The sequence below is a fragment of the Erpetoichthys calabaricus genome, chromosome 3 (genome assembly GCF_900747795.2).
Source record: "Erpetoichthys calabaricus chromosome 3, fErpCal1.3, whole genome shotgun sequence".
Lineage (NCBI taxonomy): Eukaryota > Metazoa > Chordata > Cladistia > Polypteriformes > Polypteridae > Erpetoichthys > Erpetoichthys calabaricus.
This window is the reverse complement of record NC_041396.2, coordinates 219219038-219241127: the sequence shown is the minus strand read 5'-3', so window position 1 is coordinate 219241127 and position 22090 is coordinate 219219038. Positions and strand designations below refer to the sequence as shown.

Genomic DNA, 22090 nt, shown 5'->3' with positions numbered 1-22090 from the left:
TCTGGCGGAGAGGTGCAAACGGATTTAAGACGCGATTTAAGGTGGGACGGATTTACGAGTTTTTTCGTAGGCTCTGGTAATTCTAGTGTTAATACTATCTGCCGAAAATGTTCTCATTAACAATATTTAAGCTTGAAATAATCTTCAGCGCTTTTAAGTTAAGATATTAAGATTAAAAAAAAAAAAAAAACAACCCTGGGAATGATTTTAAAAACTAGTCTAGGATAAACCTGGTAATTCCTACTGTAATAGTATAATGGTAATTGTATAAATAGTAGAACAAGCAATAAACCAAGGGTATGAAGTTAAACAGTCTACTTTAAGGTATAGTAAAATAAAATAAATAAATAAAACGAATCCTACTTTAATCACTTCCACATTTTCACACTCACGTCTAACTCTATAACTCTGATTAAAACATAAACATATAACATATAAAGTCCAGATAAAAAAAAAAAAGGGATGTATAATTATAATACCAGTCTCTTTAAACATGGATCCAGCGATCAGATCATAGGTCCTTCCCGTGCCTTGATAGAATACGGCTCTTTAATTTTAATTAACTTTCAAAAAAGTGTCGGAAACAGCTTCTTTAATTCTTTTTCAGCTTCTTCTTTGCTGAAGAGAATATAATGTCGATCTTGAACTTCCACTTTCAGTTTGGCAGGATACAAGAGGCTGTATTTGATATCGGCTTCCCGTAGCATCCTTTTAATGTCGATGTAGGATCTGCGTTTTGCAGCTGTTGATGGTGAGAAGTCGGGGAAAAATACGAATAAGATTATTTTCGAATATAATGTCTTGCTTGTGTCTGAGAAGTGCCATCACATCAAGCTTACATCTTAGTCGTTCGAAGCGGACAATAAAAGACCTAGGTTTAAAGGCGCTTGGTATCTTTGTGCGATAAGCCGTGGCTATCTCATTGTCGAGTTTAAAGTCATCTCCAATTATTTTAGACAGTAATTCCACTGCAAATTTCACTGGGCTTGAGCTTTCTCGTTTCTCAGGTATACCCTCAATTCTTATATTATTTCTTCTGCACCCATCCTCCAGGGCTGCAAGTCTGTCTCCAAGTTTTTTGTATTCCGAGTTCGCAGCTGTGGCTTTTTCATCGGCGTTAGATGCCAGTTGTTCCGCTGTTTCCACTCAAGCCGTGAGTCCCTGCTTAATGTCTTCCAGCTGATCTGAAACGTCATTAATATGATCATCAAGCCTTTTCAGTTTGGAATTAGTTTCTTCAATGTGTTCCACTAATTTCTCCAACATGCCTTTAAAGTTCACGTCGAAACGTTTAAATAGACGCGTTTCCTTATCTTTGTTATCCTTCTTGAGCTCAATGGCCACCTTCTTAAGATCATTTGTGTTATCTTTCTTAAGCTCATTCATGGCCGTAACCATGGCAGTGGCCAGTGTAGCGATCATCTCTTTCAGTTCGGACAGTTCGCTTCTGCTTTCGTGCTCCGCAAGTGAAAATGCAGCTCCTGTTACAGGCTCGCGATGAGTAGATGAGAGCACGTCCTGCAGAGCCCTTTCTAGTCTCGAATGATCCTCAGAAATCGGCGATCCCTCGCGACCTGTATCACTTGCGCCTTCGCTCCCATTTTCACTCTCGACTGGAGACGATACAATGGAGCGGGGTCCTAGGAATTCTGCACACTCTTCTGACTAGGCTTGATTTTTGCCCTTAATTATGTTGTAACCTCCACTGCTATTGCATAGTCCTTCTATTTGACCACTTTAGTCATTTGTGCCATTGCTGTAAGTTATTTATATAAATATTTTTTCACCTGAATATGCTGATTCAGTTATTTGGTCATTGGTAAGTAACTGTCAAGACTTTGCAAAGTTTATGCAGATTTTTCAGGTAGAAGTTTATATGAGATTTCCTAGTGGTCTCTGATAGTGGGTGTTTTTTTTTTTTTTTTTTTATGTTTTAAGATCACAGGGAGTTGGAAGAAATGTTTGAACTATACCAGCAGTTTAGATTCCAGTGGCTATTTTCATACTGGCTCTTCAGACAGCCCAAGCCATTTGACAAGCAGCTGCGAACAATCTATCTGCAGTGGAAAAAGTACAGCAAGCGCAAGGTGTCTTGGTGGGGGACAGCATTGTGTGACGTTGAATACCTGGTTTCCTTGCATCAGATTACTAGTGATTACTGGAAGGGAAAACTGGCAAAAGGTGATGAGAACCTGGGTAAGTATGAAATGTAGCATTTATAACATATGCCAGCTTGGAATTTTTAGTTTGTTGTCCTGAACAAGTTTGTGATTTTTGAGCAACATATACTGTAAAAGTGCCCTGCTTTTACTTTTCAATCATTTCCAATGATGTGTTATCTTCTGAAACTGATACTTGTGTGAATATTAAATTCCTTCATTTTAGGCTCTGTTTGAAATCTGAGATGCCCTAGTGTAGATTAAATATTATAGGTTAATGATGCATTGTAGGTACATAAAGGTCAATATTAAAAAAAAAATCTATATCTCTGTCTATCTGCAGAGGGCTTTTTAATGTGCTTAATTTATTTTTTCGAATTTATTAAAAGCATATAACATTCCATACAATCAATTCAAACTTAACAAAACTAAAATCAAATCAACCCCCACCCATGGGAGCGAGGAAAGCCAACAACCAGAGCAAAATTAAGAGTAAAGAGATAGGAGTATTTCCCCCAATATAAATGCTTATTCTAAAATGTTATTGATTAGGTCCTGCCACGTTTTAAGTTTTGATCAGATCCTCTAAGCAAGAATTTGATTTGATTTTTTTTTTTTTTTTTTTTTTTTCCCTTTCCAGTTTCAAATAGTATATAACATCAGTTACCCACTGACTTAAAAGAGGTGGGTTACGATTCTTCACTACTAGCATGTAGACGTTTCTTGCTCAAATGGAAGTAAAGGCAATTAGTTTGTTTGTCCTTCTCCACTTCAAGCCCATCTGGGAGTACACCAAACACAGCTGTTAATTGATTGGGAGGGATTGTGACACCAAGGCTGTGTGATAGGCATTTAAAAATGTTCATCCAGGATGATGTTTGTTTGGTGCATACCCAAAACATGTGGCCCAGTGAAGCTGGGGCTCGATTGCAACATTCACATGTCGGATCTTGCCCTGGAAACGTCTTGGAGAATTTCAAACAAGATAGATGTGCTCAATAAAAGATTTTAAGTTGAATAATTGAATGTTTTGCACTTATGGAGCTACAGTGAATTCTGTGCATGGCTGCCTTCCACTCAGTTTCTGAAATGCTGAGTAAGAGATCCTCTTCCCACTACCCTCTAGGACAGAGGTTCCCAAACTTTTTTGCTCTGTAGACCACTTACCGATTTCCATAGACCCCCTGCCTGCTTAATATTGAATTTTCCTAAACTTATTAACTTCAAATGTGTTTTTGACAACTGACACAGTGCTGCTTTTTTGTAGAGTGGACAATTATAAAAAAAAAAAAAAAAAGAAAAACATGTATAATTTTTATTCATACCTTTATTGAAAAGACACAAAATATAAATATATAGTCAATATAAAATATAAATTTATAAAAAAAGCTATTTAAACATAAGACCGAGCAATTCAAAATTTATTCCTGCCCAGACAGCACACAAATATTTTAAAAATATTTTTAAAATGTTGAAATGTCCGCGAAAATAGCTTACAGAAATATTTCTAGAAAATGTTTTTTTTAGGAATTTAGGAAAACTCAACTTTATCTAAAGTCGTGATCAGCATCTACGGCTCTATGCAATCGGAGCGAATACAAAAATATGTATAAAATTTTGTACTTACTTTTCTTGGGCACTCCTAAAGAAGATGATTTTGATTCACTTTGACTTGTACCTATTTATATTTTTGAACGTATTTTCAAGGCACTTTTCTTCTCAAAACTCAGAAAGCTAATGAACAGTGTTTGTCTCTAACACTTATTTATAATAGATGAATCAAAGTCCGAGCAAGTCCATGCAAAGCTTTGGTACAGGTCTGGACAAGTGTTATTCACTGCGCGTACGCATGCGATGCGTTGCTGCTGATATGAAAACTTGTGTCCGCTCATGTGGACCACCATTTACATCTCGTGCACCCCCAATTTTTTTTTCTTGCTGACATAGACCCCCTGCAAGTCGAAATCGACCCCTGGGGGTCCATATAGACCACTTTGGGAATCAGTGCTCTAGGATCTTTTAAAGGAAGGGACTTTAAAATGTTTTTATATATTCTAGAAATGCTGTCTGAGTCCCCAAAACTAATCAATATCTCTTCTGGAATAGAAATACGTGTGAGGTGAGGAAAACTGGGCAGATTTCGTTTAACAAAGTTTCTAATTTGGAGATAGAAGGGGAAAAATTGTGTTGATGGAAGATTTACATTTGGAGTATAATTGTTCATAGGATGCAAAGACATTATTTATATTCAAATCTGTAAGTGATTTAATCCCATGTTTTCCAAACATTAAAAACTAAGTTCAAGAGGGTGCAAAAAGGTGGTTACATTGAGGTCCTTCAGATGAAATATTCTCTAACTTGAACCAATGTAGGAAGCACTTCCATATTATGGATGAAGGATTGGGTTGTTAGTATATTGGCAATAAATACCTTGTATTTACTGGTGTACAATGCAAGGAATATAAAGAAGTGCTGCAGGATTTCATTTCTATTGCAGACCAAGCTAGTGTGTGTTCATCTATTTGTGTCAATGTCCAGGTTTTTATAGCTTGTATGTTTGCTGCCCAGTAATAAAACTGGAAAGTTCGGTAGCGCCATGCTGACTTCTGATTTAGGTAGTTGTAGGATCATGTTTTGAATACCAGGATTTTTTGAATTCCAAATAATAAATGATAGAATCTTAATTTCTTAAAAAAAAAAAAAAAATGTTAATATATATGGGGATGTTTTGAAATAGGAACAGAAGCTTATTGAGGATTTTCATCTTCGCAATGTTAATTCTTCCTGCTAAAGTAAGATGGAGGGTAGACCATCTATGCCTGTCTTGCTTAGTTTTATACATGCAAACTGAATTTTTTTTGTATAATATCCTGAAACAGTTCATTTGTCATGTTTATGTCCTTTATCTTCCTTATATCCTTTGTATTCTTCTTTATATTGCTCTTTGTCATTTATGTCCTCCTTGAGTGCAGTAGTTATTGCGGTAGTTATTGTGGTGATTAGTGCTGGGCGGTATACTGGTTCATACCAAAAACCGTTTATTTTTGTTATGATATGGATTTTTCTTATACCACAACACCGGTTTAAATTGCCTAAACAACGTTCGGAACGTGGCGCTGTGGGAAACTGTTTAAGGGGGACCTTTTTCACTGCTACATCGCTAAACAGGCGTGCAATGGACTACATGCGGTAGTGGAGGTATTGCATGGTTAAAATGGACAGAGAACATTCCGAAACTGAAGCTGTAGCAGACGATAAAGTTGAAAATGATGAAACAGAAGAACTTTTGCTGGAAAAAGGAGTCACGTCTGTTGTCTGGAGATACTTTGGATTTAAAAGGTCGGATGTGGACCATTATGTTCAAATGTATGAATACTGTTTCTATACTACTGGATAATACTGCAAGCCAAGTTGTACTTGTTTTATTTTTTTCAATACTGTGTAATGTACCTGGGTACTGTGTAATAGTGTGATGGCATGTTGACTTTATTCTCGTAATTTGTTATTAAAGTAGAGCATCGTAAACTAAACTTCATCTTAAAATGAATATTTAATTTACTAGATTTTCTCAAACCCCGTCACAAGTTATGTAGCACATTAAATGCTTTGTGTTAAGTGTTCCCGGAGCCATGTTAATTGCTACGTGATTCTTAAACGGACTTCCTCTTGCACTAAGAGGAGCACACAGAATATATTAATTTCATGATATTCCTGCTCCCTGAACATTTTACAATGCTAAGATATACTTGATATAATTTTCATGATGAAATGCATTAAAGCATGTATTAGTCATGTGGGGGCACGGCAGCGTGGAGGTTGCACTGCTACCTCGCAGCAATCTGGTCCCGGTTGTTCCTTGCTTTGAATTTGCATGTTTTTCTGGTGGGTTTACTCGGCGTGCTTCAGCTTCCTTTCAAAGTCATGTAGGATGTGGGGTTTTGTTGTGCTGTATTTACCCTGCTAGTGTATGTATTGCTCGTATTCAACCTGCGATGTGCTGGCACCACGTTCAGGATTTGCTCCTGCCTCGCACACAATGCTTACTGGGATGGGTGCAACCCTGAATGGATGGCATAATTAAACATGTATAACAAAGATTTTTTTTAAAGTTCTGAACACTCTGTGGTCCAAGTTTATAACTACGTTTAATTTCACAAAGACGTTTATCGTGTGGTGATTGGTTATGTGGCGAAAGAAAAAGGAAAGCTAGGAACTGCGGGTTTGTACATCAGACAGAGACGGCACGTATGCAATAAAGAAAGCCCGTTCAGAAGAACGTGCATTGAATTCTGTGTTCATGTCTCCGACCAACAGAGCACAAACCCAGCATTTACACAATATTTAAGTTAAACCTGTGCGATACCCATTCATACATCCAGTTTTTTGGAGCCTCGTCACACCTGCCATAAAGTTCTCTACACTGAATGTACTCCTGGGGACCCTTTACTGCGAGGGAGCAGCACTACCGTGCATGTGTAATACCTGGCTTAATGCATTTCATCATGAAAATTTATCTTAGCAGTCTACATTTTCAGAGAGCAGGAATATCATGAAGTGAATGTATTCTGTACGGTGATCGCTGCCGGCGCCTCTTCTTAGTGTAGAGGAAGTCAGTTTCAGAAGCGCGTACAGCGATTAAAAACTGTGTGTTTAATGTGCTACATTAACTTATGACAGGAGAAAATCTAGTAAATTAAACATTGATTTTGGATGAAGTTTAGTTTACGACATTCTACTTTAATGACAAAATAAACAGAATAAAGTGGAAATGTTGACCTTAATCTCCAGTTTTTTTTTTTGTTTTTTTTCTTCTTCACTGTGGCCCTAATACGCTTCCGTAGGGCTATTCCACAAATAGCATTATAAGTGCAAGTTGCAGTTTTATTATTTATGTATATAGCTTAGCTTGAAGCAAGGTCCATATTAATGCAGTTTGCCTTAATGATGGTTCAGTTGGTAAAGATGTCATGACCAAGTTGCACTTGTTTTTTTATTTTAATTTGGTGAATACTGTGTAATGCACCTGGGCTTTGAAGTCTTGGAAGTAACATTATTATTACTGGAAGTTGCACTATTATTTATTGTATTGTTATTTATTAGTTTAAATATTATGTAGTTTAATGATGGTAAAGTTGTTTAAAAAGTCACTTTAACGTGTCCGTGGACAGAGATTGTTAGCATTAACAAAGTGTAGTTGGTTTACAAAAAATATTTACTATTTATTCCTTTTCTAAGACCTGTTCAGTGCAATACAACTTTTGACAAGCACCTCTGGATATTTTACTAAGTCTAAATGCCTCTTTGGATGGTTGAAAATATGTTGTCAAAATTTTAGTTTGTTTGCAAAATTTGTTCAACAAAAAGGCTCTATATTTTGACTGCATCTGTCATGCAATGTGATTCCTTCTCTTCATTAGTGCCACCCCCTTGAAAACTATTACTTTATGGGGCCATGCAAACCTGTATTAATACTTGTGTGCACATTAAAATGTTTTTTTGTACAATTCTCATGACAATGGAATAGGTTATTCTTAACCACATTTTCGACTGCAATTACTGGCTAACATCCACTCATGCATTTGAAAAAACTACCGTCCAATACCATGAAACCAGTATAATTTTGAAAAATACCGTGATATAGAACTTTAGTTATACTGCCCAGCACTAGTGGTGATCATTGAGGTGATCATTACCTTCTCCTCAGACTGCTTGTTTCGTCGCTCTCTGAGCTCTGCAGGTGGTGTAGCAAGTCTAGTCAGACTGTAGTGCTGGCTTGCGGTGGGTAGTTGACAGCATGGGAAATAAAGGCCTTATTTTTGGTTTCAGTTAACCTTCTGGAATCGCCATGGTCTCCTGACCCGATTCACTTGAATTTTTGCTCCCAATTTCACTCTCTGCTGGAGGTGATGCTGCTGCGAAAGGTCCTAGGAGATCCATTGTTTCATCTGTCTGATCCAGGTCGGTCTTTTCCAGGCTGCATCTTCAACTTGAACTTGAGGCCCGTTTAGACTTGGGTGAAACTTTAGCTGTCTCTTCCATTTTTCTGAGCCTTTCTCCTGCCAGTCATGCTTGTATATCCTTGCATATGCTGTAATGAAGCCCCTCTGGAAGGAAGAAGGAAAAATAACACCGCTGCTAGGGGAGTTCCATCTAAGATGTCCATCTCTCCAAACGGATGAGATGTAGTCAATTCATGCTGATTAAACATGGTGGTGACTAGCCAGTTTTAATGTCCTAGTCAAGTTGTTTTTTGGGAAATTGAGCAAATTGTACACCACTAACTTTTTTTTTTCTACTTCTCTCCAGCTAATCTGGTTTTGCTACCACATCTGGAAGATGTTTATGAGAATGATTTTGTTTCTAAATTGTCCTGTGTGCTCTATACAGGCACAAGTCCAGTATAGTGTGAAAGATCAACTGACTAAGCTAACTTGTTCGAAGTAGTGTTTACTCTTTTGGTAAGCGTGAAAAGGGACGTTCACACACAACTTAGTGTTTCTGTAAATATACTATTAATACACTACATAAGTATACTACTACATTTGTTAACTCCTTGGCTACATACATGTATGTAATATTCTTGTACTGTATTGTGTTTAATACTTACTTGCTGATGTTAGAGGTTTATTGAATAGTCCCTTGCCATCTACTAGTTGTTTTTTTTTTTTTGTTTTTGCTGCTAAGAGGAAATCTATAATGGGATGGTTACCCTTAGAACAGCTATACAAGATACTGTGAGTAACTGGGTGACCCTTGATACAACTAATGCATCTTCTGTCAGTGTCAAAAAACCAAGGTCTGTTTTTGCATGCTATATTAACATCTTTATTATATATATATATTTATATATATTTATATATATTTTTATATATATATATATATATTTTTATATATATATTATATATATATATATTATATATACAGTGGAACCGCGAGATACGAGCACCTCTGTATATGAGAAATTCAAAATACGAGGAAAGTATGAGCGAAAAATTCAGCTCTAAATACGAGCATTGGTTCGCGTAACGAGCCACGAGCCAGGCTGTGGGTATAGCTCGCGGCTTAGCAAGGGGGCGTGGTAGCAGTTGCGAGCCGCGATCTGCGGTGTCTGCGTTTCTCACTTAAGTGCACAGGTGGGAAACTGCCCACATCCATGATTGTTCCTGTGGCTGATGGGCTGCAGCTGCCATGTCCTCCCCGCATATATAGAGAAGCGCGAGCCGGTTAAGAGGGAGGGAGGGAGGGAGGGAGAGAGAGAGAGAGAGAGAGAGAGAGAGAGGGGGGGGGGCAGGCAGGCAGCCAAGTGCAGGCGAGCCAAACAGCTGAAGCAGGACGGTGTACAGAAGGTCAGCTGCATTAACAGTGTCTCGCCTGTTTCAGAGCCCGCATGGGAGAAGCAGGTGAGACGCTAACAGAGAAGAACCACCGGGGATTGTCATCTGTTTTTAAACACTGCTTCTTGTTGACGTTTTTACCTCGTGTTAAAGGATTGTTATTCTTGTGTATTTTAAACCTCCACTTCACAACTGTTTTAAGGATTATTTATTTAAAGATTTATTGAATGCTCTACTGCACTTTGGACACCTGTTTTGATTCTTTTAATAATCAGTTATATTATTTACCAGTGTTATTTATTAAAGGTAGACTACAGTATATATAATTTATCAGTGTTATTTGTTAGGAAAATTGATTTTTATGTTAATATATTTGGGGTGCACAACGGATTAACTGGATTTCCATTATTTTCAATGGGGAAGTTTGTTCTAGATACGAGAAATTCGCTATACAAGCTCAGTTCTGGAACGAATTAAACTCGTATCTAGAGGTTCCACTGTATTTTATATATATATATATATATATATATATATATATAATATATATAACCAGCAAAATACCCGCGCTTCGCAGCGGAGAAGTAGTGTGTTAAAGAGGTTATGAAAAAGTAAAGGAAACATTTTAAAAATAACGTAACATGATTGTCAATGTAATTGTGTTGTCATTGTTATGAGTGTTGCTGTCATATATATATATACATATACACATATACACACACATATACAGATATATTATATATACATATACACATATATTTTTTATATATATATTTTTTTTATATATATATATATATATACACATACATACATACATATACACACATAGATGCACTTACAATAACATAGAAATCAATATAAACATTAACATCATTATCATATGAGAATATGAAGTAATATATAAGAAGCACATTTCATATAAATATAAATTATTAAACAGTAAAATCTTCTTCTATAATTTGCTACCGTGGCTTTTCGTTGGTCTGTCCAGGATTTTAAATCACCTGTAGCTTGCAAACCGTTTCACCTATTGACTTGAAATCTGGTACACATATAATACGTCACGTCTGCTATCCGCTTTATGGGTGATGATTGTATTACTCTTTTTATGTTTATTTTATTTTAGAATCAACTCCTATCTGCGCACACCAGGGTGGCCGTGGGCAGATGCGTATGGTGTATTCAGTCCATGTTATCGTGTTGAACAATATATAAGAAGCGTATAAATTATTAAACAGTAAAACATTAACATTTAAGAAGTAAAGTTACATTGAGTACTACTGCAGTGCCTTCGGGTATACCTCATTTTTTGTTTGCCCATTACATGCTTAAATGTATAAATTTTTTGGTGTACCTACCCGAGAACACGCGACATATAACCGAGCGTGGGAGAAGCATGGATTTTAAACACGTGTTGAGTTCATCTGCTGGTCTCCCTCGTGGAATAACTGGTAATGTTTGACTAAAATCTACAGCGAGTAAAACGACATTACCTCCTTTTTTTTTTTTTTACGATCTCTGAGATCTTGCTTTTTTCGGTTCAAGGCTTCATAAGCTCTTTTATGTTCCATGGTGTACTTAATAAGTACTAATTATCCCAAACCATCATCTTTGAATCTTGCAAGACTTTCGCCTTGTATGTAGATCGGGGTAATTACATTCATTGCATTCCTAGTCTGAATCACAATCTGATTGTATGGGTGGTTACCTGGCACTGTAGGGTTGCCACCCGTCGTTTAAAATACGGAATCGTGCCGTGTTTGAGAATTAAATTGCGCGTCCCGTTTTGAATCAATACTGGACGGGATTTATCCCGTATTTTTTTTATCATTTTTTTTTTTAAAGCAGCGTGTCATGCAAATCATCCCACACGCATTTTATGAAGATGCCTCCTTTCCTACTTTTGATTGGGTAATACTTGATGTCATCGTTAGTTTGATTGGTCTTTTTAACTGTCCAGTGAGGAGGGCGTGTCTTAAGTACAGTCTGCAAAGTGTTGGCACTGAGATGTGGCGTCAGCGCCATAGTTGAAGCCCCTAACGTTGCGGTCAGCAAGTCGGCTAACATCCGCCATGTGCCGTCTTTCAGTTGCGAGAAGCAGATTATAGAATGGTTGAAACTGTTGCCCCTAACGTTGCGCCACGGCGTGTGGTTCGTTTATACCTCGTGTCTTCTCATTAAACTTTTATCTTGCGAATATGTTATTGCAATCCGCAGCAGGAGCGTTTCTATAAACTTAATTTAAACTTACGTTTTACACCGTGCTTTGTTTCCCTTATGAACATGCTTGTATGCTTCACTCGCTCCGTTCTCAATTGTTTAATTAATTTTTTGCTGTTTGCTGTTTGCGGCTCTTCCTCCATTTCCCCCTACTTCGTTCTTTTATCTCGCGAATATGTTATTGCAATCGTTAACGGGAGTGTTTCAATAAACTGATTGAAAATAGTTTTGCATTTACCTTTTTAGTAAAAGGCGAGCTTTTAAGCCTGAGAAATCACCCCGTAAATGCACACGTTTAATTGCACATGTGTTAATATGTATGCTTACACAGTATTAAAAGACAGTCAAAAATTAACGTCATTTACCTTCGTTCCCGCGTGTGACTCGTGCTGTAAATCTCTTCCTTGTTTTTAGTTCACGTGATTACGTAGGAGGCGTGATGACGCGATACGTGACTCCGCCTCCTCCATTACAGTGTATGGACAAAAAATATGTTCCAGTTATGACCATTACGCTTTGAATTTCGAAATGAAACCTGCCTAACTTTTGTAAGTAAGCTGTAAGGAATGAGCCTGCCAAATTTCAGCCTTCCACCTACACGGGAAGTTGGAGAATTAGTGATGAGTGAGTCAGTCAGTCAGTGAGTGAGTCAGTGAGGGCTTTGCCTTTTATTATTATAGATATATATATATATAATATATATATTATATATAATATAATGCTACCGTGGCTGTTCGTTTGTCTATCCAGGATTTTAAATCACCTGTAGCTCGCAAACAGTTTAAACTATTGACCTGAAATTTGGTATACATATACTACATGACTCCTACTATCTGCTTTTGGGGTGAGGATTGACCTCCAAGGTTATTCCTTTTATTTTTTTCTTATTGTAGAATCCACTCTCGGCAGCAACCAGCAGGGCAGCCATGCGGCACATGCGTACGGGCGCCGTTCTCATCCCTACCACCTTCGTCGTCACTTTCCCTACCTCTTCATATCTTAAGTACTCAATCTGCATTTAGAACAATTTAAGTGCCAGCTTAAGTGAAAAATTAAGTAATTGCAAAACAACGCGAAAAGATGCAGAGAAAAGAGAAGAAGCGGGTCGCTAGGGTGGAGAAAAGAGCTGCTCAGGAATCAACAAGAGTATCAACCTCTGAGCAAATGAATGCTAAATGTACAGTGAGGATCAAAACTATGAATTCTCAAGTCAAGTGTATTCATTGCACGTTATCATGCAGTGCGCCATTACTGGTTTTTAAAATTATTTTTCATTTATTCTGCTTTGTCCATTCTTTCTCAAAACACGAACCTTATTTTTCCTATGCAAATTTTGTTTATTTTACAACAACATTTATTTATATAGCACATTTTCATACAAAAAGTAGCTCAAAGTGCTTTTACATAATGAAGAAAAGAAAAATAAAAGACAAAATAAGAAATTAAAATAAGACATTAGTTAACATAGAAAAGTTTCCATCTTACATATTCTAAATGCACCATGTGTCAATAATGCTAATCATTGAGTTTTCAGTCAGTAAGTTATCAAATGTTAAATGTCACTTTTTCATATCAAATGACAATGTAATATCTGAACATGTTGCTGAACAGAGAATGTGATTCTTCATGGCCAAGAGTACCTGGTATTTAATATTTATAAGGAATACTTCACATGCCCCCATAGTTGTTCTTTTTTCTGTGTCCTCGCTTAAAACTGTGCTATTTATCCTACATTTATATACAGACTCTTACACCTCTGAATAGTGTAATGTACAGTAAAGTTCTTTGAAGTTTCACAAGTCTTTATCTTTCATTTGAGAGATAAGCATCCTCCATTCTTTGACTTTTCTGAAGCTTGCTAAAGGTCATGCAAAGAGTTCTTAAATGACAAAATGGTGGCAAGGTACCCAATTATGTCTGTCCTGGGATCCATAGGTTATATCAGTCTAATTTTTCTTCCAACTAGTTGCTTAGTAAATGTTTCTTGTGGGAAAACGTTAAGTGGTGTAGCTGACTGTAATGGGTTTGTTTTGACTTAAAAATGTAGTTATGCTAATTATTGGCAACTTGATGCCTCATTAAATGTAGTAGTCATTTATTGGCTGTACATTTCAGGCATTCAGACACTGGAGAATTATTTCTCAATGTGCAAGTCCTTGGTGGCCTGGATTCTTGGACGTGACTGGGGGAGATTAAAGCGCAGAAAGGTATGTAACTTTATAACAGAAGACTAATGAAAACATTTCATCTCCACAGTATTTATAACTGACCTTTGAGACATTTCACATTGAATTAAAAATTAAAGTAACTATTTTAAAGGATGAGATTCTGTGTTCCCAACTGCTGGACATCTGCGTTTCATTGATCCTTTATCTGCCCTAAGCAGCTCACCTGCTTTTTGAAAATAAATTTGTTTCTAGGCTGATTTTATTGCATATGTATATACAATTTTCTTAACGTTTGTTGTTTGCGTAATTTATGGTTTTTAATACACGATATTTAGGGTTTTAAAATATATTTTAGTGGTTAAGTTGAAACTTTCAGTGTGCAAATTAACACATCTCCCTAGAATTTCAAATTAAGTTAACTGAAAAAAATTTAAAGAATTCATTACAGCCGCTGGCAAGTCTATGAATGCTGCTTGTACAAATTTATAAATATTTTGTTTAAAGTGCAAACTGAGGTAGGTTAATTGTACAATGGTCTTGTCTCATCTTCTAAAACTGATTTTCCAGGCGGGGTCACAGTGTTGCACAATGGTCCGTTTTTCAAATGTAATGTTTTTATGATGTGGTACTATATTGTGAACCATACAACATGATCAGTTTATTCACATTGTTTAGGGTAAATATATTGTCATTTTGAATACATGTGTTCAGTGTCTGATGATCTGTGCAAATTGTAGGATGACGTGCAAGGCAGGAAAACTATTGAACATAGTAATTGACAAAAATGTACACAGGAAGTGTATAGATGTGTGAAGACTGAAGTTCAAATATCAAACACTTTCACGGAAGGTACAAGTGTAGAAAAACAAGTGTGCTTCTTTTCAAGACTATAACTGTAGTAAAGGAAATCCGTTTAATGGTACAACACTGACACGTTAGCTTTTTTGGCGCAGCAGTAAGAATTGCTGACTGGTAATCAAAATGTCGTTGGTTTGATTCAGAGCATGCTTGTTTTGAGTAGTGAACTGCTCTTATTCTTACTGTTTATACAGTGATCCCTCGCTATATCGCGCTTCACCTTTCGCGGCTTCACCCTATCGCGGATTTTATATGTAAGCATATTTAAATATATATCGCGGATTTTTTGCTGGTTCGCGGATTTCTGAGGACAATGGGTCTTTTAATTTCTGGTACTTGCTTCCTCAGTTGGTTTGCCCAGTTGATTTCATACAAGGGACGCTATTGGCAGATGGCTGAGAAGCTACCCAACTTACTTTTCTCTGTGTCTCTTGCGCTGACTTTCTCTGATCCTGACGTACGGGGTGTGAGCAGGGGGGCTGTTCGCACACCTAGACGATACGGACGCTCGTCTAAAAATGCTGAAAGATTATCTTCACGTTGCTACCTTCTGTGTGCAGCTGCTTAGTGAAGCGACATGCTGCACGGTGCTTCACATACTTAAAAGCTCAAAGGACACGTATTGATTTTTCACTTTGTTTCTCTCTCTCTCTCCCTGCTCCTGACGGAGGGGGTGTGAGCTGCCGCCTTCAACAGCTTTGTGCCGCGGTGCTTCGCATACTTAAGCCAAACAGCCCTATTGATTTGTTTGCTTTGCTCTCTGTTTCTGACAGCCTGTGCTCCTGACACGCACTCCTTTGAAGAGGAAGATATGTTTGCATTCTTTTAATTGTGAGACGGAACTGTCATCTCTGTCTTGTCATGGAGCACAGTTTAAACTTTTGAAAAAGAGACAAATGTTTGTTTGCAGTGTTTGAATAACGTTCCTGTCTCTCTACAACCTCCTGTGTTTCTGCGCAAATCTGTGACCCAAGCATGACAATATAAAAAAAACCATATAAACATATGGTTTCTACTTCGCGGATTTTCTTATTTCGCAGGTGGCTCTGGAACGCAACCCCCGCGATGGAGGAGGGATTACTGTATAATAAAAACATACATTATATTCTTGAATAAAAGCACAATTGTTTTGCTATACTTGTACCTTTTGTGAAAGTGTGTATTTGATATTTAAACTTCAGTCTTCACACATTTATACACTTCATGTGTACATTTTACCAATTACTAAAATATGAAAAACGTTTCTTTTTTAGTTGTGTGTTCAACGATTCCTGCCTTACACTTCATCCTACGGCTTACAGATTGTCTCACACGGAACACACATGTATGTATTTCAAATGATGATATTTAGCCTATACAACTCCAGGCACATCACACGCAGATAAGGAGCCTTGGCTTGAGCTGGGAGAGCTTTTTGCCTGAGATGAACTCCGGTGTATGGGATAGGATAGCAGGCTGCTTGTGCTGATCGACACATTTACAAAACAAGATGCTGATGGAGAGGTGTGAAGGGATTTAAGGTTGGCTGGGATTACGAGTTTTTTCGTAGGCTTCAGGGATTCTAGTGTTAAAAGCAAAGGCTATAGCTTAAAGTACAAGCAGTAATGGTTAGCATGCTGCAAGCTTTCCATGTATCTCCATTTTGATTTTTTTATTTATTTATTTTTTTGTTTTCACCCAAAGACCAATGAAATGGTAGTTTTCAGGTGTTTCCCTTCTCCATCTCTGTTAATAGTAGTACATGGGCAATCTGTAGAGTTTTTGGAGCACAAATATTAGGGACAGGCTAACCTGTTAAGAGACAAATGCCTATTATTAATGAAACTCAACTTTTTTAAAAGACACAACTGATACTTTTTCTGCAAGTTTTATTAATGATGTCACATTTTATATTTGTACTTTATGATTTCCTAACCAATATATAAACTGAACATCATTACTAAAATTAGTAAAATTAATGATTTGTAGCAGCCCTCTCACTAAGCTGTATCAAAACAAGTTGGAAAGAAGGCCAGGTCAATTCCAGACAATAACCTTCCTTGGTTTCCGAAGTTTAATTTATTGCCATCAGGGTCCAGATTTAGGTACCCAAGAGTGAAGATAAACCAATTTAACAACTCCTCTCCAAAGCTACAAGCATTTTGAATTCTAGTAGTTGTGGGGATCTTGCTAAGTTCAGTCATCTCTTGGCCTATTGTTTTGTATGTGTGCTGTACATTCCTCCTGCAAACAAATTTTCCTCTTAGATTACCTACCTACAAAATTGTTTAATTACAGTATTCCATGAATTGTAGTGTTGAGACTTTATATATCTATACCAATCCAGACTTGTAAGCCAAAAATTTACACCGGGAGTTAGACTCCAAATCAAATTTGTGTGTTTTATTATATTATAGTAATAATAATGGCAGCTCACTACTCAAAACGTGGAGTGTCCGGACTCAGAACCTGGAACCTTTTGGTAATAAGATAGCAGTTCTTACTTCTGCACCATTCAAGAATGCATATCAACTTTCTGTTGATTGACATTTGAGCTTGGGTTTGTAACTCATTGACAGCAGCATGTAAATTGGATGATTTTTTTTTTTCCTTTGGTTGTTATATTCTTGAATTAAAGCACACGTGTTTATTTGATACTTGGACTAAAGTCTTCACACATTATACACTTCGTCATTATTAGTATAAAATGGAAAACTTTGGTTTTAGGTATGTGTTGAGCATTTTGTGTCATCCTACACAGATGTTTTGTAGAAACAGAACACGTGTGAAATGTATGTATTCCAAATAACATATTTACCCTATACAACTCCAGGCACCTCACATCACGATAGAGACGAGCTGGGAGAAGTTTGTGACTGACTTCAGCTCCGTAATGGGGGGGGGGGGGGGGATTGGTGATGGGATAGCGAGCTGCTTGTGCTGATGCACATTTGCAAAACAAAAGATGCCAATGAGAAGTATGAAGGAATTTTAAGGTGGCTATGTTTAATTTAGTGTTAAATGGCTAAGTAAACACTACATGCATTCAATGTTTTACATTTGGTTTGTGGATATTTGTTTGTTCAACATAATTATGAATCTGCTTGAAATGAATTGCTGGCTTTTTAGTTTTAAATAATGTCAATATACTGTATTTGTCAAAGAACAGATACATTTTTTTCTATAAGTAGAGCATGTGCTCCTTGTTTATAATTTATTTCACATCAATGTCTAAAGTATGAAGGTACCAAACTACTTAGAGAACTGTCTTTTTATATTACTGTGTCCAGGTACCTGCATAGTGATCTCTATTAGAGAATTAAACTGTATGCTTTATTAATGAATGTAACTGTAGTAATTCTGACAAAGTAGTCTTCAATCGGATAAAAATGAGGAAACCTCTCCTGGTCCATGGGCTCAGTCTGACTTGGTGAGGAACTATACGCTTCAGGTGGAGTCAAGTGGCTACTCTTTGGTGGAGCATGCTTAGATTTTATTTATTTTGCATCTGATAAGGTTGCCTGTATTGTATTTTTTCCCCCAATTTTTCTTTTGGTTATGTTTGTACTGTATGATTAGGGTTAAGGCAATAGTGTATGAGTTGATACAATTTTGTTTTTCTGCTCCATTATAATTTACCTCTTTATCTGATGTGATAGCCCTTAGCTTTATTGGTTCTAGACTTGTTATCTAGATTTTTTGACAGCTCATTTCTTTGTTCTGTGGTGACCAAGATAAAGGAAAATGTGAAAGTAAGGTTATTCTTTTTAGCTCTTTAAATGCTATTCAGTCTGACAGGTTTTACCCTTTTTTCATAAAATTTATTTTGAAAGTAAGAATTAATTTTATAAGTTATTTTCATTTTCCATTTATTTGCAAGACCGTTCTAAGTACTACTTCTGCTTGTTTGGGTTTCAGATTAACATGTAAATTCTGTTTTCAAAACAATTTTGTTACGGTACAGATTGATCAAAAATGTCTACTTAATAAGCTGGCAGAATGTCTGCAGCATGCTTGTTAATGCTTTTCAAGTATTACAATGTGGAGTTTTAATGTGCTAATTAAAAATAGAATGTATTATAGTATAGAATTGTTCTACTGTATTTAGTTGCATAGCTTTTCTTTTACCATTTATTTCCATATAAACAAAAAAAAAAGTGTATTCCTTTCAGAAATTTTGCATGCGTCTTTAATGTCAACTACAACTGGAAAAAAAGTCAAGCTGTAGTAAAGTGTTTTGGAAGTCTTGCATCTTTTCTGCAGATTTTAGACATGTAAAATTGTGATCATAAAAATGCCCAACATTTGTGTGCCAAGCCTGGTCTCTCTGAGCCTTGTTGATCAATGTGTATATATTGACCAGTCTGATGGTGACGGATGCTTGGCTTACTGGCCTCTGTCAAGAGCAAATAAGCAGAGTAATGTTGGCTTTCATTCATTTCATTCCCCCCAACCCCAGGTTTACCATGACACTCTAGAAGGGGTATACAGGGTTCTGAAGACGGAAATGCGGACTTCTCTTATTGACCATGACCATTTCTGGCAAGTCGCAAAAGTACAAATGGCAAGAGTGTGCAAACTTGAAGAAACGGCAGTAAATTATGTTAACTGGAAAATGATAGACTCTGGGCCTTATTACAGGTTTGTGAATTGAACATTTTCTCATTTACATCCAGATTACCTGTAGGGAATAAGTTTAAGATATTTCATGGAAGAAAGTATAAATTCTTAATGCAGTCTTGTTTTCCTTCCCTACTCACCTAACTACAATTATTCATTTGATTGGATGATGGCTGTGAGTTTGAGGTTGGCAGTTTAACATTTTAGGGTTTGCAAATTACATTTCTGTCAGTTTTTACAATTCTTTAAGTATGAATCATTCCAGAAGTACTATATTAATGTATTCTCTGACTTTCATATACGTTGTATTTTTCAGTAACACTATCCCATGCAACTTTCCATGCATAGTATATAATGGATGCAGAATCATAGATCTGAACTCAGGTATGCTGACTAGCTCAGGATCACACAAGGTGGCAATTACTGAACTGATTCAAAACATGGTTTCAAGCCTCTAAAATCTTGTAAGAGAAAATGTCCTCAACTAGGACATCCTGACATTTGTACTGTTACATTTAAATTAGGAAATGAAATTGTATGTAAACAATTAACTTTATATTTTGTTCTCTGATAACAGTTCATGTTATTTGTATGAACAAGGTATTTGCCTGTGACTTTAAACATTATGTAAAGTCCCAAAATATTAATGTCAGAGTGGTGTTAACTACTAGTATATTCAGTTTCTGTATGCTGATTGGAGTAATGGAAATGCTTTGTAGTTATTCTATGCAAATGAACCCAGCTGGTTAAAGGAAGCTATTGTTGGCTGGATAACCTCCCAGCGGTGAATTGGACTACAAAGGAGGTTCTAAATGATTTAGAAATTGTAGAGGGAGAAGTATTGCTCAGATTAAATAGGCTGAAATCAAACAAATCACCAGGGCCAGATAATATTTACCCTCAAGTTTTTAAGGAGGCTAGCGAGTACATATATAAAACTCTTGACACGTTTTTTGGAAGTCACTGCACACTGGGGAGATTCTGAAGGACTGGAAAATGGCAAATATTATCCTGTTGTATAAAAAGGGTGACCGGGCAAATCCAAGAAGCTATAGGCCAGTAAGCTTTACATGCATCACAGGAAAATTAATGGAAGTAATTAAGGATAAGATTGAGCAGTACATGACAGGTACAGAAGTTGTTGTTGGGGGTTTTTTTTTTTTTTTTTTTTTTCTTTCCTCTGAACAGTCAGGCATGGGTTCAGAAGTGGGAGGTTGTTTTACTCGCATGCTGGAATTCTTATGATGAAGCAACAAAAGGATATCAAATTGGAGCATATGATATTTATCTTGACTTTCAGAAATCACATGCCACATTTGATGCCACATGAGAGTTTGGGCATCAAAGCAAATGAAGTTGGAGTTCAATGGTGAATTTTTTTAGATGGGTGTAACCTTATCAGAATTGGCTGATAAGTGGTGTTCTGCAGGGGTCCGTGCTAGGGCAGCTATTTTTAATGTATATAAATGATTTAGATAGGAATATAAGTAGCAAGTTGGATAAGTTTGCAGATAATACCTAGATAGGTGGATTGGCAGAAAATTTGGAATCCGTTAAATCATTACAGAAGGACTTGGACAGAATGCAGGTTTGAGCAGATTTGTGGCAGAAATTTTAATGTGAGTAAATGTAAAGCATTACACATAGGAAGTAAAAATGATAGGATTGAATACATAATGGGAAGTCTGAAAATCAAGAGTACGCCTTTGAGTAGGATTTAGGGGTCGCAGTGGACTCAACACTATCAACTTCCTGACTGTATCCAGAGGTCATTAAGAAGGCAAATAGAATGTTAGATTATGTAGTACGATATGTGGAGTACAAGTCCAAGGAGGTTCTGCTCAAGCTTTAAAATGCACTGCTGAGGCTTCATCTGGAGTACTGTGTGGAGTTATGGTCTCCAGGCTACAAAAAGGACATTGCAGCACTAGAAAAGCTCCAGAGAAGAGCAGCTAGGCTCATTGCAGGGCTACAGGTGATGAGTTATGTGGAAAGATTAAAAGAGCGGAGTCTTTTCAGTTTAAGCAAAAGATTAAGAGGTGACATGATTGAAGTGTTTAAAATCAAGACGGGAATTATTACAGTTGATAGAGACTTATTTTAAAACTAGTTCATTAGGAACACAGGGACACATTTGGAAACTTAAGGGTAAATTTTGCACAAACATTGTAAAGTTTTTCTTTACATAGAGAACCATAGACACTTGGGGTAAGCTACCAAGTAGCATGGTAGACAGTAAGACTTTAGGGACTTTCAAAACTCAATTCTTCTGGGGGAAAAAAAACAAATTAAGTTCATAGAACTGGCAAGCTTTTTTGGTCTGAATGGTCTGTTCTCGTCTAGATTGCTCTAATGTTAGATTTTTTTCAGTCTACCTGTGGCATTGACAGGAGCACATGGGAGTCCACTCATTAGCATAAATTAAGGGTGTCCCATGTTGGAGTTTTTATAATATAACTAGCCAGCCGCATAATTATTTATTGATGGGTGAACACTTCCTGAACAACAGTTGTCCAAATGGGGTGGGTTTGAGGATACGACTGTGAGTGAATGAAAAGACTGAACTCTGGAGAGAGCAACATACAATTGTCCGTGACTGAAAACTGGTTTTGGCAGATACAGGCATATCGTTTTGAAAGTTTGTCCCTGTGCCTTATTGTCATTGCAAAGGCCAATCTAACAGGAAATTGTCTGCGTGTAAAAGTATAACAGGCAAATTTGAATCTGATGGGGTCAGGGATATCTGGGAAATAAG

The 22090-nt window shown here is 36.9% G+C and overlaps 1 protein-coding gene across 1 annotated transcript in view; it reads left to right on the top strand.

The window, feature by feature from the left end:
- si:dkeyp-114g9.1 (uncharacterized protein LOC555399 homolog) overlaps nt 1–22090 on the top strand; it is a 52035-nt gene that overhangs the window by 19146 nt on the left and 10799 nt on the right. Inside the window, exons 4-6 of the mRNA XM_051924674.1 lie at nt 1939–2196; nt 13826–13917; nt 19175–19356. Coding sequence (XP_051780634.1) covers nt 1939–2196; nt 13826–13917; nt 19175–19356 — 532 coding nt within the window. The remainder of the gene's footprint in view (nt 1–1938; nt 2197–13825; nt 13918–19174; nt 19357–22090) is intronic.